The sequence below is a fragment of the Manacus candei genome, unplaced genomic scaffold (genome assembly GCF_025592945.1).
Source record: "Manacus candei isolate 608988 ecotype Guabito, Panama unplaced genomic scaffold, ASM2559294v1 h1tg000020l, whole genome shotgun sequence".
NCBI classification, from domain to species: domain Eukaryota; kingdom Metazoa; phylum Chordata; class Aves; order Passeriformes; family Pipridae; genus Manacus; species Manacus candei.
In genome coordinates, this window is record NW_026138068.1 from 2,587,220 (window position 1) to 2,607,051 (window position 19,832).

At 47.8% G+C, this 19,832-nt stretch overlaps 1 protein-coding gene across 12 annotated transcripts in view; it reads left to right on the forward strand.

Annotated features, from left to right (window-relative positions):
• Positions 1–9,809: 9,809 nt before the first annotated feature.
• Positions 9,810–19,832, forward strand: part of ATXN2 (ataxin 2) — a 51,240-nt gene continuing 41,217 nt past the window's right edge. For 5 of the 12 annotated variants that reach the window (XM_051785711.1, XM_051785715.1, XM_051785712.1 and 2 more), the window contains exons 1-5: positions 9,810–10,175; positions 16,710–16,746; positions 18,355–18,414; positions 19,092–19,163; positions 19,380–19,530. In XM_051785711.1, coding sequence (XP_051641671.1) covers positions 10,054–10,175; positions 16,710–16,746; positions 18,355–18,414; positions 19,092–19,163; positions 19,380–19,530 — 442 coding nt within the window. In that variant the 5' untranslated portion in view covers positions 9,810–10,053. The remainder of the gene's footprint in view (positions 10,176–16,709; positions 16,747–18,354; positions 18,415–19,091; positions 19,164–19,379; positions 19,531–19,832) is intronic. The other 7 variants (XM_051785708.1, XM_051785709.1, XM_051785710.1 and 4 more) reach the window with 3 other exon arrangements.

Here is a 19,832-nt window from a genome sequence, read left to right on the forward strand (position 1 = left end):
CTTTGTGTGTGTTTGACTGGAAGGGGAGGGAGGAGAAGGCAGGGAGGACAACAGAACATGCAACTTGTTATTTTTGAAGTCTTCTGGTTTTTAACTCGAAGGCAAAGCTGTCCAAACAAGCTCTGTGTCATCTTTGGGCTGGGGAAGTTGGGCTCAGCTGAGCTGATCTGAGCAGATAAGGCAGGGCAATTATCCCTGGGCAGCTCATGCAGAAAAAGCAAGAATTGTTGAATACTTTGTGTTAAACCAAATTACTCTCAGTCCTTGAGTCCCTGCCAGCTTCTCCTACAGTCATCCCAGGTGACAGGACAACCTGCACTGTCTGTCTGGGTGTTTAGTCACTGCTGCAGATCAATGGGCTCCCCCAGGCTCCTGCTCCTGTGAGACTTCCCACGAGAAAGTGGGGCTTGTGGTGAAGGGAAAACTCCCAGTGAAGGCCATTCCATGACTCTTCCTTACCCATCATCCGGACACCAAGTGTCTGGAAAAAGTGTTGGCACTCAAGACTGCAGCCTGTGGGCAAGTTTTGGCATCTGCAACTGGAAGAGCAGGTCAGCTCTGGTGACTCAGTGTCACCACCGCAAGAGGCTGCAGCAGCACAAAACTCCCAAGCACTGGACAGCTGAGACTGGCCAAGCTGCTGCTATGGTTAAACCCCTTAAAATAGACCCTTTTATTCTTAAATCATGAAAGAAACACATTTCCCCCGAGGAGCAGCAGAGGGTTTTTGCTGTCTGTGCTGGTGCTGCCTTGGGTGGGAGTGGGATCACAGAGCTGTAGGACACAACCTGCCTGGGCATGTGCCATGTGGGCTCTGGGGCAGGAATGGACAGGGGGTGCTCCAGCAGGAGCAAGAAATGAGGGACTTGGTCTCCCCAAAGGGCTGCTGTGAACTGCACTGGATCCTCCTGTTCACTCTGCAGAAGGTCCCTGATTCCCTGGGACAGAAGGAGCAGGACAGCAAAGTGACTGACTGTGTACAGGGGCAGGACAGGGACCAGGAGCCTCTGCTGCCACCTCTGTGGGGAGAGCACCCACCTGCCAGAGGGGAGGTTGGCAGGGGCTGCAGGAAAGGTTGTAGGGTTTAAAGGGGCCAGGGAGAAGCACAGATAGAGCAGGGTCACAGCCCTGGCAGAGTCCTGAGGATGCTGAGATGATTCACTCTGGCAGCTGTTCCCAAGCCAGCACTGGGGAGAGGCAGCTCCAGGGGGTGACAGGGGACAGCAGGGACAGAGGGATGTGCTCCCCTGCTGGAAGGGAAGTTTAGGGCAGCTTGGGGTGAGCCAGGGCTCGGCTGTCACTCTTCCCTCAGGAATGTTCCCACCAGATTGGCGGGTGCCACAGTTTGGGGTGAGACATCTGACACTGCTGTGTTTCACGTGGTGCCAGGGACTCGAGCATTTTTTGCCCCTTGGGAAGAAACTGTCTCTTAATGCAAATGAACCCCCTTGATGCCACTGGTTCTGCTCCCTGAGGAGCCAAGGTGCTGGGTAAGGTGACATCCCTGGTTTGTGCCCAAGAAAAACCTTGAGCAGATCAGACGTGGAGTCACCTCCAGGCACAGATCCACAGGTGCCCATCTGTCTGAGCAGCTGGAGCACCCACAGCCACACTCCCTGTGCCACAGCCAGCCCAGGCCCCTCCAAGGGGCCACACTGCTGTCCCACCACCTGCTCTCTGCTCCCTTTACCTTTTCACCAGAGCCCAATTCCCTAAGGCCGCTGGAAAATTCCTGCCTTGCTCTGCACCAACCGACTTGTCTGTTCTCGTTTGAGCTCTGAGAAATTCACAGCCATTTCTCCATGGCCTCCTCCCCCTTTTTTTTTATGTAAAGGGGCATTTTGGTCTAATAATTGTGTTTTAAAGGCAGATTTATCCAGCAGATCCCACACTAGCACAGCCAGGGGTGTTTGGGGGGAGTTTTGCAGCACAGGAGGAACATTTATGTATTGATTCCCCAGCCTGAATTCCTGCACATATTTCCCAAGGCAGGAGCCAGCTCTGTGCTCTGGTTCTCTCCAGCCTTTGAGGGGCAAAAGAAAAAAAAACAGGGACAGGTTTGCCTGGAGCAGGAAGCAATTGGTGATATTTGCTTTCACTCCAAGCTAAAGCCCCACACCTCCAGCTTCCTGCTCCTGCACCACCCATGAGCAAACATTATTTATAGCAGCAAGCAGCAGTTATAGCTTTGCCCCTTCTTGACCTGGAAGTAATTGGTTAATTGAGTTAGACAACAAACCTCAAGACACTCACATGGTTTCCTTCCACCTTCTCCCAGGGAGCTGGAGAGTCAAACTTCTTCCATCCCAAGCTGGTTAAAAACATCAAACACCTCAGAGAGAGCAATGTTTACTTCCCCACCAGGAAATTGGGCCCTGTTGAACCTTCTTCAGGGCCAACAGCTCCTATTAAGCTGCTGCACCTGGGGGGGTTGCTGCCTTGCTGGAGCTGGAGCAGGTGGGGGTTCTTTGGGGAGGTTTTCCTGAGCTGTGCAGAGGCTGGGAAACCATGGAAAGCTTTGCTGCTTGCTGGTGGGAGCTGTGCTCTGAGCAGAGGCGTGTGAGCTCACCAGAAAACTGAAATTTTGGTCTTTGCAGGTTTGATGATGTGCTGATTTTGTGGTTGTAGAGGTTCTCTGGGTTTGTGGGCCTCAGGGCAGGGGTGAGGATGAGCTGAATCAAGCACATGCCTTATTCCCAGCCTGAGATCCCCAGGCTGTGCTGGTCTCTGGTGCAGGGTCTGGCACGTTCCTTGGGTGATTGTGCTCTCAGAGGTGCTGGAGTTGGGCTGTGAAGGTCCTGTTTGTGCTGGGGGTGTGCAGGAGCCTTCCCAAACCCCAGAGCCAGCAGCCAGGCTGTCTCTGTGCCTTTCAGGAGAATTTTCCTGGATGGAGGCTGCAATGAGCTGTTTTCTTGCCCGTTTTCAGTGTCTCTATGTGGTGGCAATGGCTTTGGAGGACAATGTCAGTGTGGGACATAATTGGGTTTCTGGCTGCAAAGATGATGGTTTTGACACTGATCTAAGTGCCTCTGCCTCCCAGTGTCCCTCTGCCCTCGTGTCTCTTTATATGTGACTAATGTTTATGAGTCTCCATGGATGTGTGACACTCTTTGGGAAGAGGAGCCTCCTCCCGTGTACAGCAGAGGGGTTTAAGCATGTGAGGGAAACCCACCTTGGGGGGCTCCTCTTTGGGGTGGGGGGAGACCCCCACCTACAGGCATGAGTGAGGTTACAAGGCAACTCCACAGTCTCCATGCCTGAGCTCTGTAAAACTAAACTAAACCCACAATAAATCTGTTTAGCACCTAAAATGTGACCAGATCTCCCAGAACAATCCCTCTACACAACTGGTTATCTCAGTGCAAGCAGAATTAACGTAGGCTGGAGAAACTCCTAGTGCTGCTCCCTTGAATCCATGGTCTGTGTGGAGTCTCACTTGGAAAAGCTTCTGTGAGGGCTGGAGGAGCCGAGTGGGATGGGTGAGCTGGAGTTATCCATGGACACAGGGACACTGCTGCAGCCAACGGCCCCACACTGACCGAGGAGAAGCCAGATGGTCCTGTCCAAGCACAGCTGGGCCAAGAGCTTCCCTCTGCAAGTGCAGGGCTACCACAAGGAGCAAAGAGGACTTTTTCCAAGCAATTCTCCTTGGCAGCTTTCAGATGTGCTCTGGCTTCTGGTGAGGAAGGAATCCCAGCTGGATCCTGCCTGCTCAGTGAAGGAGCACCGAGAGCAGAGAGCAGCCCTGGGAGCTCCTGGCCTCCACCCCTTCCTGAAAAACACTCTCAGCTTCATCACAAGGAGCCAAACATCTTCTCTTCCTTCCAAAAAATCAACGTGGAGGAGTGAGCAGTGGTGTCAAAGCCGAGGTTTCTGCGGAGCCGTGTGGGAATGCAGCAGTCACGGCACTTTCCTCTGCAGCATCGGAGTCTGACTGCAGGAGCAGTTATAAGAGGATTAGATGGTTTTGATCATTTTTGCAGCTGCACTTGCTGTAAGCAAGAGGAGAAATCCCAGTGCCTTGGGGGGTGAGTGTGGGGCTGGGAGGGAGCATTGCCTTGGGACCTCACAGCTGGGAACGTGCTCAGACCCCGCTGTTTTACAGAGCCACAAGGAGCTGTCATTCCTGCAGCTGGAACAGTGGCACTTGGATCCTTTGAAGATCCAGGCTCCTGTGGAAAACTCACTGTGAGCCAGCCTGGATGCAGACTGAGCTGCAATGATGGCTCCAGAATGTCAGCTCCCACGTGGAAGGTCCACTTCTCCTAAGTGCCACAGCCTGAACAGGGAATGCTGTAGGAGCCCTGCCAGGTTTAGACCCAAATACGAGAGGGGAGATCCCTCCCTGGACATGACTCAGGATTGCTTTAGCAAGGAAAACTCATTTCACTGCACGGTCACATTTCAGTGTCCAGTTCTCACATATTTAGTGTTGTTGGAGTCCCAATAAAAATACCTGACTGTCTCCTGCAAATGGGCCCTGCAGAGACACTGGTGATGCACTGCCAACACTGCAGTAGGAATCTCTCCTGCTTTTCCCAAGGAACACCTCTCACGAGCCCTGGGCCCCCAGAATGGGCTAGGGGGGAGTATGGAACCCCTTAATCCCTTTTTCCAATACTAAATAAAAATGTGGCCTTGTGACCAAGGCAGAAGATATCACTCCTTGAGCCACATGGAAGTGCTTGGCCCTGCTCACTGAAGCTGCCTGGGCTTCTCTTTCTCCATGGATGGAGTCTCTGATGATGCTCTGCCTGAGACAGGTGGGTTCCTCCTAAAGCCAAAATCCCAGATCTGAGCCCCAGCTGTGATGTGTTGGAGGAGGGGAAAAGTTTCACGTCTCATTCCCAATTTGCCTGATGATTTGTGCACGGTCTTAGTGAACAGGAGAAAGAGCACCAGAGGTAACAAATTCAACCCTTTCCAAACACAGTCATGTGGTTGTCATCTGCCAAAAACATAAACCAAGATCGTAATCCTAAATTTGTCCTTTGAATGTACCTGTGCCTGCTCTGAAGTAGTTCCCTTCTAATCCCCAGGGATTAATACTGCAGTGCATTGAAACATCTGAGGTGAAGGGGCACAGTGGAAATTCCTCGCGGGCTGGTAATAATAACTGAAAGCTGCTCTGTGAAGCAAACCTGAGACTGACTTGGTTTTTAATGGACATCTGTCTGTAGGGGGAAAAAATGCCATGGCAACTGGCTTTCTTGTTGGCACGCCTGCCTCAGCACAGGGCTGGGAGAGGATGGGTATTGGAGGGGCTGTGGAGCTGTGCTGAGAAACGCGGAGGTACCGCTCGGCCAGGCTGGGAGGCAAAGGTTGTTTATGCTCTGTGAGCACCAGATCTTGAGGGATTTGAGAGCTAAATCTTGGCATAACGATTGCTTTGTGTGCTGCTGCTGCTGCTGCTTAGCAGGCTGAGTTCCCCCCTCCCTTTTCTAAAAATGTGTAATCTAAAAGAGTAAAGGGCTTGGGTGACGATTTCCTGGCATTTTGCTGGGCACAGTTGGTGTCTCCCAGTTTGCAGCTCTGTCACCAAACAATCCCTCTGAACCCACAGCTTTGTCACACAGATCCTGGAGCTTTGCTGCTCCAGGAAAGAATTGCCCTTGTCCAGTGTTCTGAGGAAATTAAGAGCAAGGGTCCCTAAAGAGTTGGTTATAGCTGAAATAAGCTCTGGCACTTCTGCACTTCTCTCTTGAGCTCCATGGATGTTAGGGATGGACATTAGGGATGGACATAAGCATTTTCTTTCATCTCCTGTTGGTTGCAGGAGAAGCAGCTGGCACACATGGTTCAGCAGGGACATCCATGCCCTGGCAGCACTGACCTGGAGGAGGATGCTGCAGGGCTGAGAACTGGGAGGAAATAGCAGTAAAACCACAACTGTGGGTCCAAAACTGTATCTGATGGGAGCCGGGCTCTGCCTGGAGCTGAGCTGTGAATTTGGTGGGTGCTGCAGGCAATGAGAAGACCCTACACAGAGGTTGGTGGGGGGGAGGAAAGACAGAGGTGGCAGCAGTCGTCTCACCTCGTTGGTTTGGGGTTCGTGCTTTGGTTTTGCTCGTGGTCTTGTCTGCACCAATCCTGGTTTGACCACTGGTGTGTCATCAGTTAAACTCAGGGCAGCTTTGCTGACGAGCTACATCACATCTCTCTGGGAAGTGCTTCGTGTGTCAGAGCACCTGATTTGTTCTCCTAATATCCTTCCAAGTGTTTGGAGATCCCTGTGCTCACAGCACTGTTCACAAAGCTTAATTCTGCAAAAGGAGGGTCGGGGTGATGGGACTAAAGAACAGAGTGTGTAGGGAAGGGAAAACACGTGTGTAGAAATGCTCAGTTCTCTGAGCTTCTCCAGCAGCTGATTTCGCTCCAAATAAATCCCTGTGCTGCTGTCCCTTTGTATCCAGGCATGTTTTGTCTCGCTGATGCTGTTGAGGATCACCCTGGGTAGCTCAAGGAAGGGAGCACAAGACCCAAGAGCAGGTTAGATCAAGGAAATGTTACATCACGTAGCACTTCCTGCTCAGTAATGATTTTATCAGGCTCATTCATCTGCCTATGCAAATTCAGCCTGCACACGTAGTCACAGATCTGAATGGAAACTGGATTCTTGGAAAAACCTGGATTACGGACAGGAAAGGCAAAATAGGACATGATTCTCCATTAGGAATTGTTGCTTTTCTTTTTTGACCACAGAGCAGGTGATTGCATCCTGAATATTTCTACAACCAGACCATCATATCCACTGTTGGCTGTTCTTTGTTACATCACTGACAACCAAAATATCAGCTGTAATGGTAGGGAAGAGCAAAAAAAAGGTGAGAAATTGATAGAGCCCAGCATAAAATAATAAATACAGAATATTGGGAATGGTATGCAGGGAGAAGTAAAGGAAATTGTGTGCCCTAACAGCAGTAAAATCCCATTACATGGGAAATTTGGGTGATTCCCTGTACATGTGCTCAGCACAGGAAAGTGAAGAGCACTGTCCATGCTGGTGGTCACTGGAGAATCCCTCTGCCACTGGAAACCAACCTGCAGGTTCTCTGGTGGTCCTTCCTGCTGGAGCTATTATTTTAAATGTTCACTTCTATATTTACTTTTAAGGTGGGTTTTTTTATGAAGATGCTCAACAAACAGCAAAGGGAGGGCACAATGAAAGCCAAACAGAGCTTAACAAAACAAAGACGACATTGAAGGAGAAAACAAGTCAAACTGCAACTGCACTTGAGTCATTACTGCAGAGTGAACACCAGTCTATTCATATCCTGCTTTCCCAGCACATAATGGCACCCTAAAATGTACATTAGTATGTTTGTATCATGTCTTAGAAACCATCCCTGCCTGTGGAACCTATTCCTGTGTTTTTCGAATATCAAGGGCTCCCTCTTTGCCAGCAGGACCCCACAGCATGGCTGCCTCTTCAAACCACTGCAGGTGCTTTAATGGTTCTTAACCTTTAAACCTTTAGCCTCATAAATAGTTGCTAATTGCTGGGAGCTGTAAACATTCTTGGCTGAAAAAGCATTGAAGTAATGTCCTTTAAAAAAAAAAAAAACCTAACATGAAGTGACCTGCATGTGTTACAACCAATCTCTTATCACACTTCCTCCTGCTTTCTGTTGTTAACTTTCTTTTCAAATGAAAACTGATGAAACACACTGAGTGCAAGTAATCTTGGCTCTTCAAGTTCCATTCCTGCTGCGTTTCTCCCAGTGTGGCAGGAATTAGGGAGTGCTCCTTGCTTGAGGTCCACGAAAGCTGTGGAAGAATTTATAAACAGTACCCTAAGGAGGTTGGTTGATAGAAACATGGAATATCCTGAGTTGGAAGGGACCCAAAAGACACATCCAGTCCAACTCATGGTCCTGCCCAGGACACTCCAACAATCCCATCCTGTCTCTGAGAGTGTTGTCCAAACACTCCCTGAGCTCTGGCAGCCTTGGGGCAGTGACCATTCCCTAGGGAGCCTGTTCAGGGCCCCTCCAGACCCTTCAGCATCTTTGTAGCCCCCTTGGGCACTCCCTAACAGCTGTATATCTTTCTTATATTGTTATATATTGTTATGGTGATATATTAGTCTTATATTGTTATGTATTGTCTTATATTGGTTAAGTGTTTTTTATGCTAGTGGATTTTACATATATATATATACACATATATATATAGGAAGGTCTTTTCTTAGCTGCTCTTAGGTAAAGTTACTTATCCCATCATATGCAGTGAATCAGACTTCTGTTTTTACAGTGAATGGTCCCAAAATTTCTGCCAGTCAGTGGTAGCACAAGCTGCCTTTGGCTCTGCAAGTGTTGGTGTCTCCTAAACTCTTGGGCTGCAGAAATCCTCAGTGTCGTTCTCCCTTGGTTTTGTGGCTGTGAAGTAGCAAAGTGTCTTGTGAGTTCACTAAAATGACTGAAAAATGTAGTTTCCTTAAATCACTGGCTCTGTTTAAGAGTATTTTCAATGGGAAAATTTTTCATGCTGAGCCCCTTTTGGGTAGTATCTGTCATTCAGCTCATAATGTGTTAACCACAAGGTTCCTTGGGCCTGTGAGGTAAAATAAAACAATCAGTTTAACAGTCAAAATTGTAGGGAAAATGCTAATTTAAGAAAGCTGTTCAATATTTGTTATCTTTTCCCCATTGTGTGCCACCCACAACTCTTCCAAGTGCACGGCAAAGCTGTTGCTTTAGGAGCAAGGTGTATAAATAATGCCTGCCTAAGAGCACTGCTCCTTTTTATTCCATTGGAATCCTGTGGGATTTCTAGAGCATTTCTATGAATAGATTAAACTCGGAGCATTTCGAGTAACCATGGCTATAAATCAATTTAGCTCTTGGTTTTCAAGTTGCATCTGCTCTTACTAATCCTGTACGTGCATAATTTGGTTTTTAATACTACAGGCCAGGCTTTATTTTTGTGTATTGGGATGAGTTGGTGAAATTACCACTCTCAGGTTCCACACACAGCTGCTGCACTGTGGATTCCTGCAGGGAGCCTGGTGATGGTGGACAGGTAACACGGAGCATCTCAAATATTTAATCTGTCAGTGCAATGCAAATTTTAATGTCTTTTAACATTCGGGGAAGCCCTCTCTGCTCCAGAACCTGTAAGATGGAGGGGCACTGCACGGGAAGCAGCCATCCCTTCGGCCCCATCTTGCCGTCCTCCCGGAGCAGGGCTGTGTTTGACGGCGGTGGGATGTGCTTAGTGGTGGCGGCTCGGGATCTCTGCGGCTCAGGGCAGGGGCCGCTCTGCAGGGCCTGGCTTCTCCCCCGGCCTTTCACAGCCCGCGAGGGCTCGGCCATTTTTCCTCCATTTCGTTGTCTCTCGCCGCCTGGTTTCTTTTGAACGATGCGCTGCGGGCCGAGCCCGCCGCCCTCCCACCGCCGCTCGCTGGGGCCCGGGGAGGGGCGAGCGCGGCCGGGCCGCACCAGGCCGCGGCCTGCGGGGCCGCAACGCGGGGATCGCGCCCGCGGGAGCCGCACCGGGAGGTGCAAGGGGGACCCTCCCGGTGCCACCGGCGGGCGCGGGGGGCTGTGCGCGCTGGGGGCCCCTCCGGCACCGCCGGGGCCTCACGGGCGGGCCGGGCCGGGCGGGCGCTGCCGCCGTCCCGCGCCGCCGCCTCACGTGTCCCCCCTCCCTCCCCGCCCCTTCACCCGCCGCAGCACCGCCGCCGCGCCCTCCGACTTCCCGTAAAGAGTCCGCAACGCCCGCCCGCCCCAAGCCCGCCCCGCGCCCCCTGCCCCCGCCCCGCCGGCCCCGCGGGGCAGCCCCGAGCCCGCGGGTGCGGCCGCCGCGCTCCCCCGGCCCCGCCGCTCTCCTCAGACTGCGGCGCGGCGCGGCCGCCGCCCGCCCCCCCTTCATCCTCCCCCCCTCCCGCGGATCCCTCCGCGCCGCGCTCCGCTCCCTCCGCCCCGCTCGCACTGTTTGGGAGCAACCGGCCGAGCCAGCGGCGCCCCGGCCCCGCCAGCGCAGCGCGGACCGGCCGAGCGCACCCACAGCCCGGCGCGACCCCCGGCGCTCTCCCTCCCCTCCTTCCTCGCCATGTCCCTCAAGCAAGCGGCGGCGGCGGCGCAGCCCGCCGGCAACAACCGCAAACCCCCCGGCGGCGGCGGCGGCGGCGGCCCCGGCCTCCCGTCAGCCGCGGGCAGGCAGAACATGGGCAGGTGGGTGCGCAGTGCCGCGGGACCGGCCCCGGCTCCCGCTCTGGTCCCGGCGCGGGCGCCGCTCGCCCGCCCCCGCCGCCTCCCCCCCAGCCCCCCCGCGCCCCGCACCGGCCTCTCCATGGGCGGCGGCGGCGGTGCGGGGGGGGCGCGGGGCCCGCAGCATGGCGGGGCCGGGGCGGGGGCCGCGATGGCGGCGGGCGCGGCCCCGCCGAGGGGGTTCCGCAGTGGCGGGGCGAGGCCGGGCCGCGGCCGGGTTGCCCTTCAGGCGCGGGGAGGGCACGGCGGGGGAGGCTCCGTGGCGGGGGGCGCCGACGTGACCCGCCTGCCGAGGCGGCGCGGGGGGAGCGGGGGGCGCGGGGCCCGCACGTGCCGGGGCCGGCGCGGGAAGGGCCGCGGGCGATGGCGGCGGGGCCGGGGGGCGGCCCGGGCGGGGAAAGGGGGCGGCGATCCGGGGCCCCGCGATGGCGGCGCGGCGCCCTCGGCTCACCCGGGGTGTGTGTGTGTGTGTGTGTGTGTGTATTTATTTATTTTAACATCTAGGGGGTGTGATTGTTTTTTCTTATTAGTTTTTATTTTTACTTGTGTTATTATTTTTATAATTCTTATTTTTAAATATTATTTGTTATTATTATTTATTTTTTTTTTTAAATGGGAAGCGCAGTGAGATTCTCGCGGGAAGGCAGGCGAGGCCGCGCCGCTGGATGGTGGCTCCGAGGCCTCGCCTTCTCCCGGATTTTTGGGGCAGGGATCCTGCAGAGGATGAGCTCTCCCCTCTCCTCGCCTCCCCCTCCGCCCCCCCCCGCCCCGCACTCACTGCCCCTGGAAGATCCATCCCGCTCCTTCCCTTAGTATTACGTACATAAACCCACACCTATTTTCCCTTTCCTCTCCCTCAAATAATAAACTTGGTAGTGCCGTGAATTTTTCCGGGGCTGTGGGGGTCATAACAAACGATCAGAGTGGGACGGTAACAGTTCTGAAGGTCACAGTGGCTCAGAGCAGTTTCATTTCGAGTTTTATTCGTCTTCCTCCTCAGCTGAACGTTTATTCCCACTCAGTTTTGGGCCCTGGCAATAAAACGGAATTTACAGTGGCCCCATTGTTGGACATCACTGGAAATGGGGCTTTACTTTGTTCCCAGCCCGTGGAACTGGAAGCGGAAGAGCTTTGGAAGGGTTGAAAAGGACAAAATAAATAACAACAACAATACCTTGGCAGCTCAGGGCACCCATTTGATGGGTTTTACATGTGGCATTGGGCTGGACGTGATGTTTGCTGGGCTCTGTCCCTGCCAGCGCACAGTGGCACTGTAGAGGTTAACGTGAAGGGCAACAAAACCCACAGCTGATTTTTTTGGAATTCAGTCTGATGAGGAGCACTTGCCTGTATAGATTTGGGCATTTGAACTTCAATTTCACTCCCAAGTTTAATCTTAAAGCCACTGGGTTTCTCCTACCAGTGTTGTATTTTTAGTTTTGCTGGAGAAATCCCACCTCAGAACTCCTTAAGGAGTCCTGGTGGGGCTGCTGAACAACTGACAGAGGTCTTCCCACTCTTTTTTGTTAATTTTTCAAGTTATTTCTGAATGAGCGGTCTGTAAAATCACAGCCTCGTGGAACACCTTCAGAGAACTTATCCTATTGCTGTCCTGAAGAGAAGTCCTGTCTTTTTGGGAGTACAAATTCAAGGATGGTTCGTGCTGCAAATCTGTCTATGTAAATGAAAGGCTGAGTGGTTTTTCTGTTTAAAAAATCAAAATTTAGGTGGCCTGCATCTTCATACCAATTTGATGTATTGTATCATTTAATAGAAACTTAAAACATCTCCAGTTTTTGCCAAGCTTTCCTCCCAGCAGCTCATTCCCCTGCAGCCCTAGCATTCCCTTTCTTACCTTAAATACAAGAAAATGTTACTTTTCATGGCTAAGTTGCTTTTAAAAGCTTAGTTTGGGCAGAAAGCTCCTGGATAATTAGCTGTCCTGGGCCTAATTTTCTGCTGGGAGTTTATTGCTGTAAGAACTGGGCTGAGCTTTTCGTCCTTGTACCTCTGATCATGAGTGGAGGGTGTTGGTCTCCATGGGCTCACAGTGATGGACATCTCTGTTTCATGTTGGGAAAGGTAAAATCTTGTGTGAACAAACAAGGCATTCCAGGGGTTTTCATTATACCATTAATTTCCCCTTTACATAAGGGGAAGAATCAGAAATGAAGGTACCTTTAGAAGTGTTCAAGAAAAAAAGAAAGATTAATACCTTTTTTATGAAGAGACCCCAAGTGAAATGCTGGGTTTGATATGGCAGGTGGGAGATGCCAAGAGCACAATGAACTGTAATTAGGGAAAATGTGGACTTGGTTCCCAAACCTGCTCCCTGTGCTGGTCAGAACATTATCTAACATCTACTTTTTGTGTCTGAGTTTTGTCCTTATGCAAGCACAGGAGGGTTGGCTGCCCTCTGGTTGGAAGTTGTATCCATCCCAACCTTCCTCCAAGCTCTTCATCCTTTTTTGTTATTAATTTCCCCCATTGTTATTTTGTTGAGGGCAAAGACTCAGGTTTTGGTTACAATTGTGGCAGAAGAGATTTTTCATTTTGGTAACTTTCTTGCCTAGCTGGACTTGGGGGTCATTTGAGAAGACACTAAAGTACTACCCTTTAAAAATGGCTTTTCCCATTAAAAACTAAAACTGAAATAATCCCATGGATAAGTCTCAAAAACGAGCTACACACACTTCTTGCCAACATTTATTTTCCTTTTTCCTTGACATCCTTTTTTTATAAGCTTAAGGAAAGGCCAGGAGAGGTGTCAATCCTGCTCAAACTGAAGGAAGTGGGAATATTGAGTGCCAAGGCAGTGGGATATAATGGGAGTGACTGTTCTGGAGGGCTGATCACACGTGCCATTCAGAGGGTTTCTAGTTTGTTCTCACGTCTTTGTGTGGGTTTTAGTGCAACTGTGCAAAACTGCTGAGCAAAATGCCTGGTTAACCTGCAGGTCTCTTCCCTTATCACTGAGAATGCACTTCAGCATGATATTATATCCCTGATTTTGAGTAACTTTTAATTTAACAACTGATTCATGGCAATGTAGATGAAGAAGGTTCCACAGTGACTAAGCCCATCAGCAGGTTACTGGTGTGCACTGGGTCAGACTGGGCGCAGGTTATTCCATATCCAGATGCTGTCATTTCTTGTGGAAACAGGAATTGACATTATTGATGTCAGTAGTGGGGGAAAAAACTACAGAAAACAAACCTGCAGGACTTGCATAATCTTAATTGACAGCTTCGATTCATTTGACTTTATACAGCCGAACACTACACTGAAATAAAACCTTGTACTTCCGATTTCTCCCTCAGAAGAAAAGCTTTCCCAGCTCTCTGCACTAGAATTCTTTAGAATATCCTGTAAATTTGCTTTCCAAGCTGCAGTAAGATCAGTGCTCCAGAAACATCCATTCACTCTTAAATTGAGTACTCTTTGTAGCTGCACTTCTGCACTAGGCATTAATTGCGGGGTGATTGCATTTATTTCTTAGTCTCAAAGTGAAGATGCCACTGGAGAGAAAAGCTGAGACTTTCTTTCACATGCAGGACTTTGTTTCCCTTGCCTTAGTTTTCACTTAACTGGGAAAATATAAATGTGTGACCTTGTTTTGCTTATACAAACGCTCTACTTGGCATGTAAACATAGGGAGGAGGAGGGATGTGAGGAATAGGGTAGGAAATACTCATAAAAATAGAAAAAAGTGTGTAAGTTGCTGCTGGGGAAAAATATTTATTGTGCAGCATTTGGGCCCTGCTGGAGACTTTGACTCTTCAGGTGTCAGTGCTGGACTGAAGGAGTTGGCTACTAGGTGTAATTGCTTGATGGTACTTTCTAGTTTCTGATTTTATGTCTTTGCTACCCCAAAGCAAAGGGTTTCCAGGTTGGGTTTGCCAAGTTACCAAGGTTTACCTTTAACCACATTTCTGCAATGCAAAGTGCATTTTTTTTTTTTTTAATTTTCCATACTTGCTGTAATGAAAATGGGGTTTTAGGTAGCAGTGCCAAATTACTACTGACCCTTCTGGATTCCCCCATTCTTAGTTTTACTTTCTTGTTCTAAATTATGTTAAACTTCTGGCAAAACCCACTTGCTTTCTGCTTTTGCAGAGGTTTTAAGTGTTTTTTTTTCATTTGATACATCAAAGATGTGTCAAAGGGTAGTTTGAACTTGAGTTTTCACCTTTTGGAATGTGAAACTCAAGTTGATGGCCTCAGTTTTAGGAGAAGACACAGTTTTGGCTGTATTGTTGAATTGGATTGGTGAATATCTTTATTTTTTTCCTCTTGGTGAATGTCTTTCCTTTTTTTCCAATGGTTTATGTTTAACACAAGCTGGAAAACAAGAGGCCAGGTCTTTAAAGAGATATATTAGATCAGAGGAACATAAAGAATTTCTGCAGGTACCTTAACCCTTGGCTGATGTAGAATTTGGGACCTCTTACCAGCATGGATGTGCACAAGCAGTTTATTTCTTAAAGAAATGTGGGTAGGAAGAGTAATTTTGGAAATGTGGTAAGAGATGGAAAATCCAGAACAGTTGGGTTGATGCTTGGAGGGAATGCTCCAAACTTTCTGACCAGTCCGGCAACCCAGTTATTTAAGTTCTAAGAATACTTTGGCACTAAAAATGGGATGGTTTCTATTGCAAAGGCACCAAACTCTTTCCCTTTTGGCCATTTCTGTAGCTGATGAAGAAGGAGGATCTAAAATCCTTGAGACCAACAGATAGAAGTGCTGAAATTGGTTGGCTTTGGCCAAGTTCTGTGAGCGGCCGTGGTGGTTCTATTTCTGATTGTAATAGAAGGACAAGTCAGAACTGGACTAAACCTCTTTTAGGGGGTTTCTCATCTGGTGAAATGACTTTCAGAAACAGAGGGATCATTCCTCTGAATACTGTGCAAAAATGCTGTTCCAGGTTGCCATTTAACAAATGGCAGGTTTAGGAAATGGTGAGAGTTTCTTGTCTCCAGAGCAAGGTGAAGTTGTGAAGCTTCTATGGACAGTTCAGGCTGATGGTAGTTAAATAAAGATTATTTGCCTTAGAATTTGGTTTTTTTTCTGTGAGATTAGTGTTCTGCAATATTCTGAGAATGCCTACTGGGCCCCCCAAATCTGCAGATGTCACCAGTGTGGGGGATACTCTGAGACCACATTTTGTTGCAGAAACTTGTTTTCTTAAAGGAGGCAGGTGATAGTTTAGTGGGTTTTCATTTTTTCTTCATTAAATCCTTTCAGGGCTCTCTGATGGCCTTTATTTCTACCGAATTTATTGGAGAGTTATTTATGTTCATTGGGAGAGAAGTTCCTTTGATTTCTTGACTGTCCCATGAGCCTTATTTTTAAGGGCATGTTATTTTGAGGGGTAGATTGGTGTTTTCAAAAGCAGTTGAATGCAGTTGACATCCAGTGAAGGTGTTCAAGAGCTCTGAGCAACCTGGTCTAGTGGAAAGTGCCCCTGCCCATGGCAGGGGCTTGGGTTGAGATCATCTTTAAGATCCTTTCCAGCCCAAACCATTCAGGGATTCCATGACATTCCGTGGGATTTAGATTTCAGTGTTGTTTGGATATTTTGAAACATGGATGTGATTCTTTGTGTCTCTCTAATGAAATGGTTGTGCATCAATAAGGTGGTTCTATTTTAAAAACTGATTTTTTTTCAGTAGAAGACTTAATTTTGCCTCACACTGCACTTATATTACTCCTGAAATTGTAATATAAATCTAAATCACTATGAGAAGTATTTGAAACTAGGACTTCTTGGTACAAGGAAGGAACTTAGAATTAAGACACAGCAGTGGATCTTAAGAACTGGAGCTGTTGTGGACTTACCAGCTGCAGGGATGTTTTGGGACTCAGATGGCTGAGGTGAAGGGCACAGACTGATCCAGCTCAGCTTGCAGGGTATCTTGAGCATCCAGGTTAATTTAAAAGCTTATGGAAGTGTCCTGAGTGCTGCACATAGACAGGTTTGCATTAAAAGGAGTCAGTGTTTTTGAGAGGCTGGACAGACTTAATTACTTTATCTTGCTGGGTTGTGAGAGCAGTTGGAAACAAGCTCTGTGGGTAGAGCCTCACAACCAGGGCTCCTCAGTTATTTGGGTGGCCCTTCATCTGACACAGTGACAAGTTCAGAGCCTCAGAGAAGGACCCTCCTAAGTAGGGGTTGAGCCTGAACTGAGGTTTGGTTTTGTGTGCCAGTAAGGTTTGGAATTTGGACCAATGGCATAGGCTTAGTATTTTCTTCATTTTCTCCTTTAGTTTATTGTAAGTAACCCCCTGCCTGCTAAAGGCACTTGCTGGCAGGTCAGGAATTTGGAGGATGAACTCAATGGGCCTGTAATTGTCAGGTTCTGCTCTATGGGAATGCTGGTTTTCCTGATCCCATTCTCAACTCTGTATTAAGATGGGGTTTGGAATTCTTACGTGGTAAGAAATGCAGCAGTTTGGGCAGTTGTTTTAATCACATCCCCTGTGTGTGTTTAATTCCAGAGGCCGCAGCAGTGGCAAAGGACCACCTCAGCCTACGGTAAGTTTGGGGTTTCTCCTCATTGTACCACTCCTGGTAAGAGGAAAGAACTTAGAGACATAAGAATAGCAGATACTGGAATGTTCTCCCAGTTTTTTCCTTTGGATACTTTAGACTGAGATACAATTTTCTAAAGAGTAGCATCTTGCATTCATTTAAGTCTCCTGGGAGGGTGAAGGGGTGGAAGGTTCTCTTAAACTTTTGACTACACTTATATAAATATTCTGCATTTTCCTGCAATTCTAGTTGTAGATGTGAATAACATTTAGCTTGAGGCAGTGCTTTTTGAACTAGTTCCTATTTGGAGATTCTAACATTGGCTTCTCCCTTAAAGAGATTTAAGACATCATTTAATTAAATAAAAATAACTATTTTGTTTAGCTTTACTATAAAATTGCTAACTCAGTATTCTCCTACCCCCAATGTCTTTAGTTATTCTCAAGGCTATATATGATTGAAGTATAGATGTGGCTTGACTTGTAGAACATCATTTTATCAGAGCTAAAGATGTGGATCTTTGAACTGCACCAATCAAATATTTGCCCATTTGTTATTGGTCTGGTTTTCAAAGATGGCAAATTTGGGGGTATGGAGCAGAAGTAGGAAGGTTTAAAAGGGCCACAGTTTACTTATATTAACGTTTATTGAAGATATCAAGGCACCTGAGTAAAAATAAAGAAGCTTTGAGGGAGTCTGGTGAAAAAGGCCATATGCAGACACTAAACATCATCCAAGTGTTGGTCTTCATGTCCTGTGTGCTGAGAGCTGAGCACAGGAGTGTCCTCAGACGTGTCTTTGCAGCCCAGGGAAGTGGCTGGCACACAGCAGTAAGTGGATTAAGGAGCTGACAGTTGAAAAGATGTGTTGTCAGTGGAAAAGCTCAGAGTATGGTGAGGTCCCTGCTCATTTCACAAGCCCAGAGTTGACAGGGAGAGATACCAGTTATTGCAGCAAAGCACAGACATCCTCAGCAGTGAATGTGTCCTGGTGGTACCTGGTGAGCTCTCCCAGTCAGGGTTTCAGATCCTGGTGCTGCAGTGAATTACTTTGGACTGTTTTAATAACAGGGTTTGTAGCAATTTGGCGCTCGACGATTCACCGGCTTTGGCTCCTGTTAACGGGTGTAATCAGGGCTGGGAGATGAAAAGATGTGGTTCAGCAGCCTGAAAGCACCTTTTCACTTCTGCAGCACTTGGAGTGCCTTGCTCTTGATGGCTCTTAAGGCAGAGAGGGATGTCAGCAGGACTCTTCCAGTCAGAAAACAAAGCCCTGCTGACGCCCCTCGAGTCTGTGCATGAGCTTCGCCCAACCAGCCAGAGAACTTCAGTATTGAGTGATATTTCCTTGTTTATTGAGTGGGATTTTTATCTTGTTTGGAAGGGTGTTAGATCTTTAATTGGTCAGAGAAAAGCTAGTGGTCCTTTAGAAATCTCCTGTGTCATATTCAATATTAATTTAAACATACATTCTATGTATATTGCCTGAGTAAGGCTTTGAACCAGTGTTTCTAGGAACTCATATGAAGGCCAGCATTGGTTTGGGTGCTCTGAATTTTAGACTTGTTACAAGTTTTTCTCCTGTGTTCATGATTTCTTTCTTATTTTTCAGATTTCTTTCGATGGCATCTATGCAAACATGAGAATGGTTCACATACTCACATCAGTTGTTGTAAGTCTTCATGTTTGGAAGAGGGGAAACAGTTCCTGTGGTGACAGAGAATTGTTAACTAGTCCAGTAATTGTAATATGATGGAGTGAATATTAAATTTTAGGCACCTTCTGCGAACTTGATCTCAGTAATTCTGTATTTTTGACTTGGAAAGATTTTAATTTGTAGAGGTACAGCAGATTTCTTAGGTGCACTGGTCATATTTTGAATTTTCTGTTTTTAGAGAGGCTATGGGTAAATTAAATGGGTCTGTGTGCAGGGATTAGAACCCTTTCTCCCAGATTCCAAAGGAAGTCCTGACATGCCAAAATTAGGTCCCACATCTCCTTGAGTCCAGGTTAAGCTTTCATCCTTTTTTGTACCCACACATGGACAGATCTTGGTTTTCAGCAAGAACTTCTTTGTGCTTTAACTGGTCAAGAGTCTTGTAAAAACCAAATATGCTCCTGTGAGTATCTTTAAATCCCTCCAGAGCAGCACATACACACCCAGCTGTTTGCAGCTGCAGAGCACAGCAGTGGATCTGTAAATTGGCAGGTGCTGAATGAGGAGATCTGACTGAAAATTGAACTGTTTTTTTACACAATGCACTTATGTAAGGAATACATGTTTAAGAAAATCACTGAAATGCCATTTGTCTCGTAGAAAGTTATATTTTCATTTTTCTTGCGTTCTAGGGATCCAAATGTGAAGTACAGGTGAAAAATGGTGGTATATATGAAGGAGTTTTTAAAACCTACAGTCCTAAGGTAATTTTTTGACATTTTGACTCTTATTTTCAAAGCTCCTGATAATCAGTGTTTGATTAAAACGTGACTATTTTGTTTAATTCGAATATTTACTGTGAATTATTTTGACTACTTGCACAAGCAGATTGTAAATGTCTGGGGTTTTTTTTGCAAGTAGGTGAATTTATTGAGCAGCTGATGGTGCATTAATTGAGAGCCTTTCTGTGTGTCCCACAGTGTGATTTGGTGGTTGATGCTGCTCATCGGAAAACTGCAGAATCCAGTTTGGGGCCAAAACGTGAAGACATTCTGGAGAGTATCCTGTTCAAGTCTTCAGATTTTGTGATGGTGCATTTTAAGGATATGGATACCAATTATGCCAGAAGAGGTATATTTGTTTTTAAAATTGTTCGTTGCCACGAGATCATAAGTCAAGGTTTTTTCAAAGTAGGTGCTTCAGGATCCAAAAATTAAAGTTCACATTCATATTCTTAATTCTTAGCGAGTGCAAAACTCCTGAAATCTCAAATTTATCAAATATGTTTTAAATGGGTTGCAGAACCTTTGTGAGGCCACTTGGCTTTGGTGTCTGGAAGGCAAAGCCTTTGTAGTTTTACAAACCATTTTATAGATTCTGTGGGAGATCGACTTTTTTTTTTTTTATAAATATCTTTTCTAAATTATGCTGTT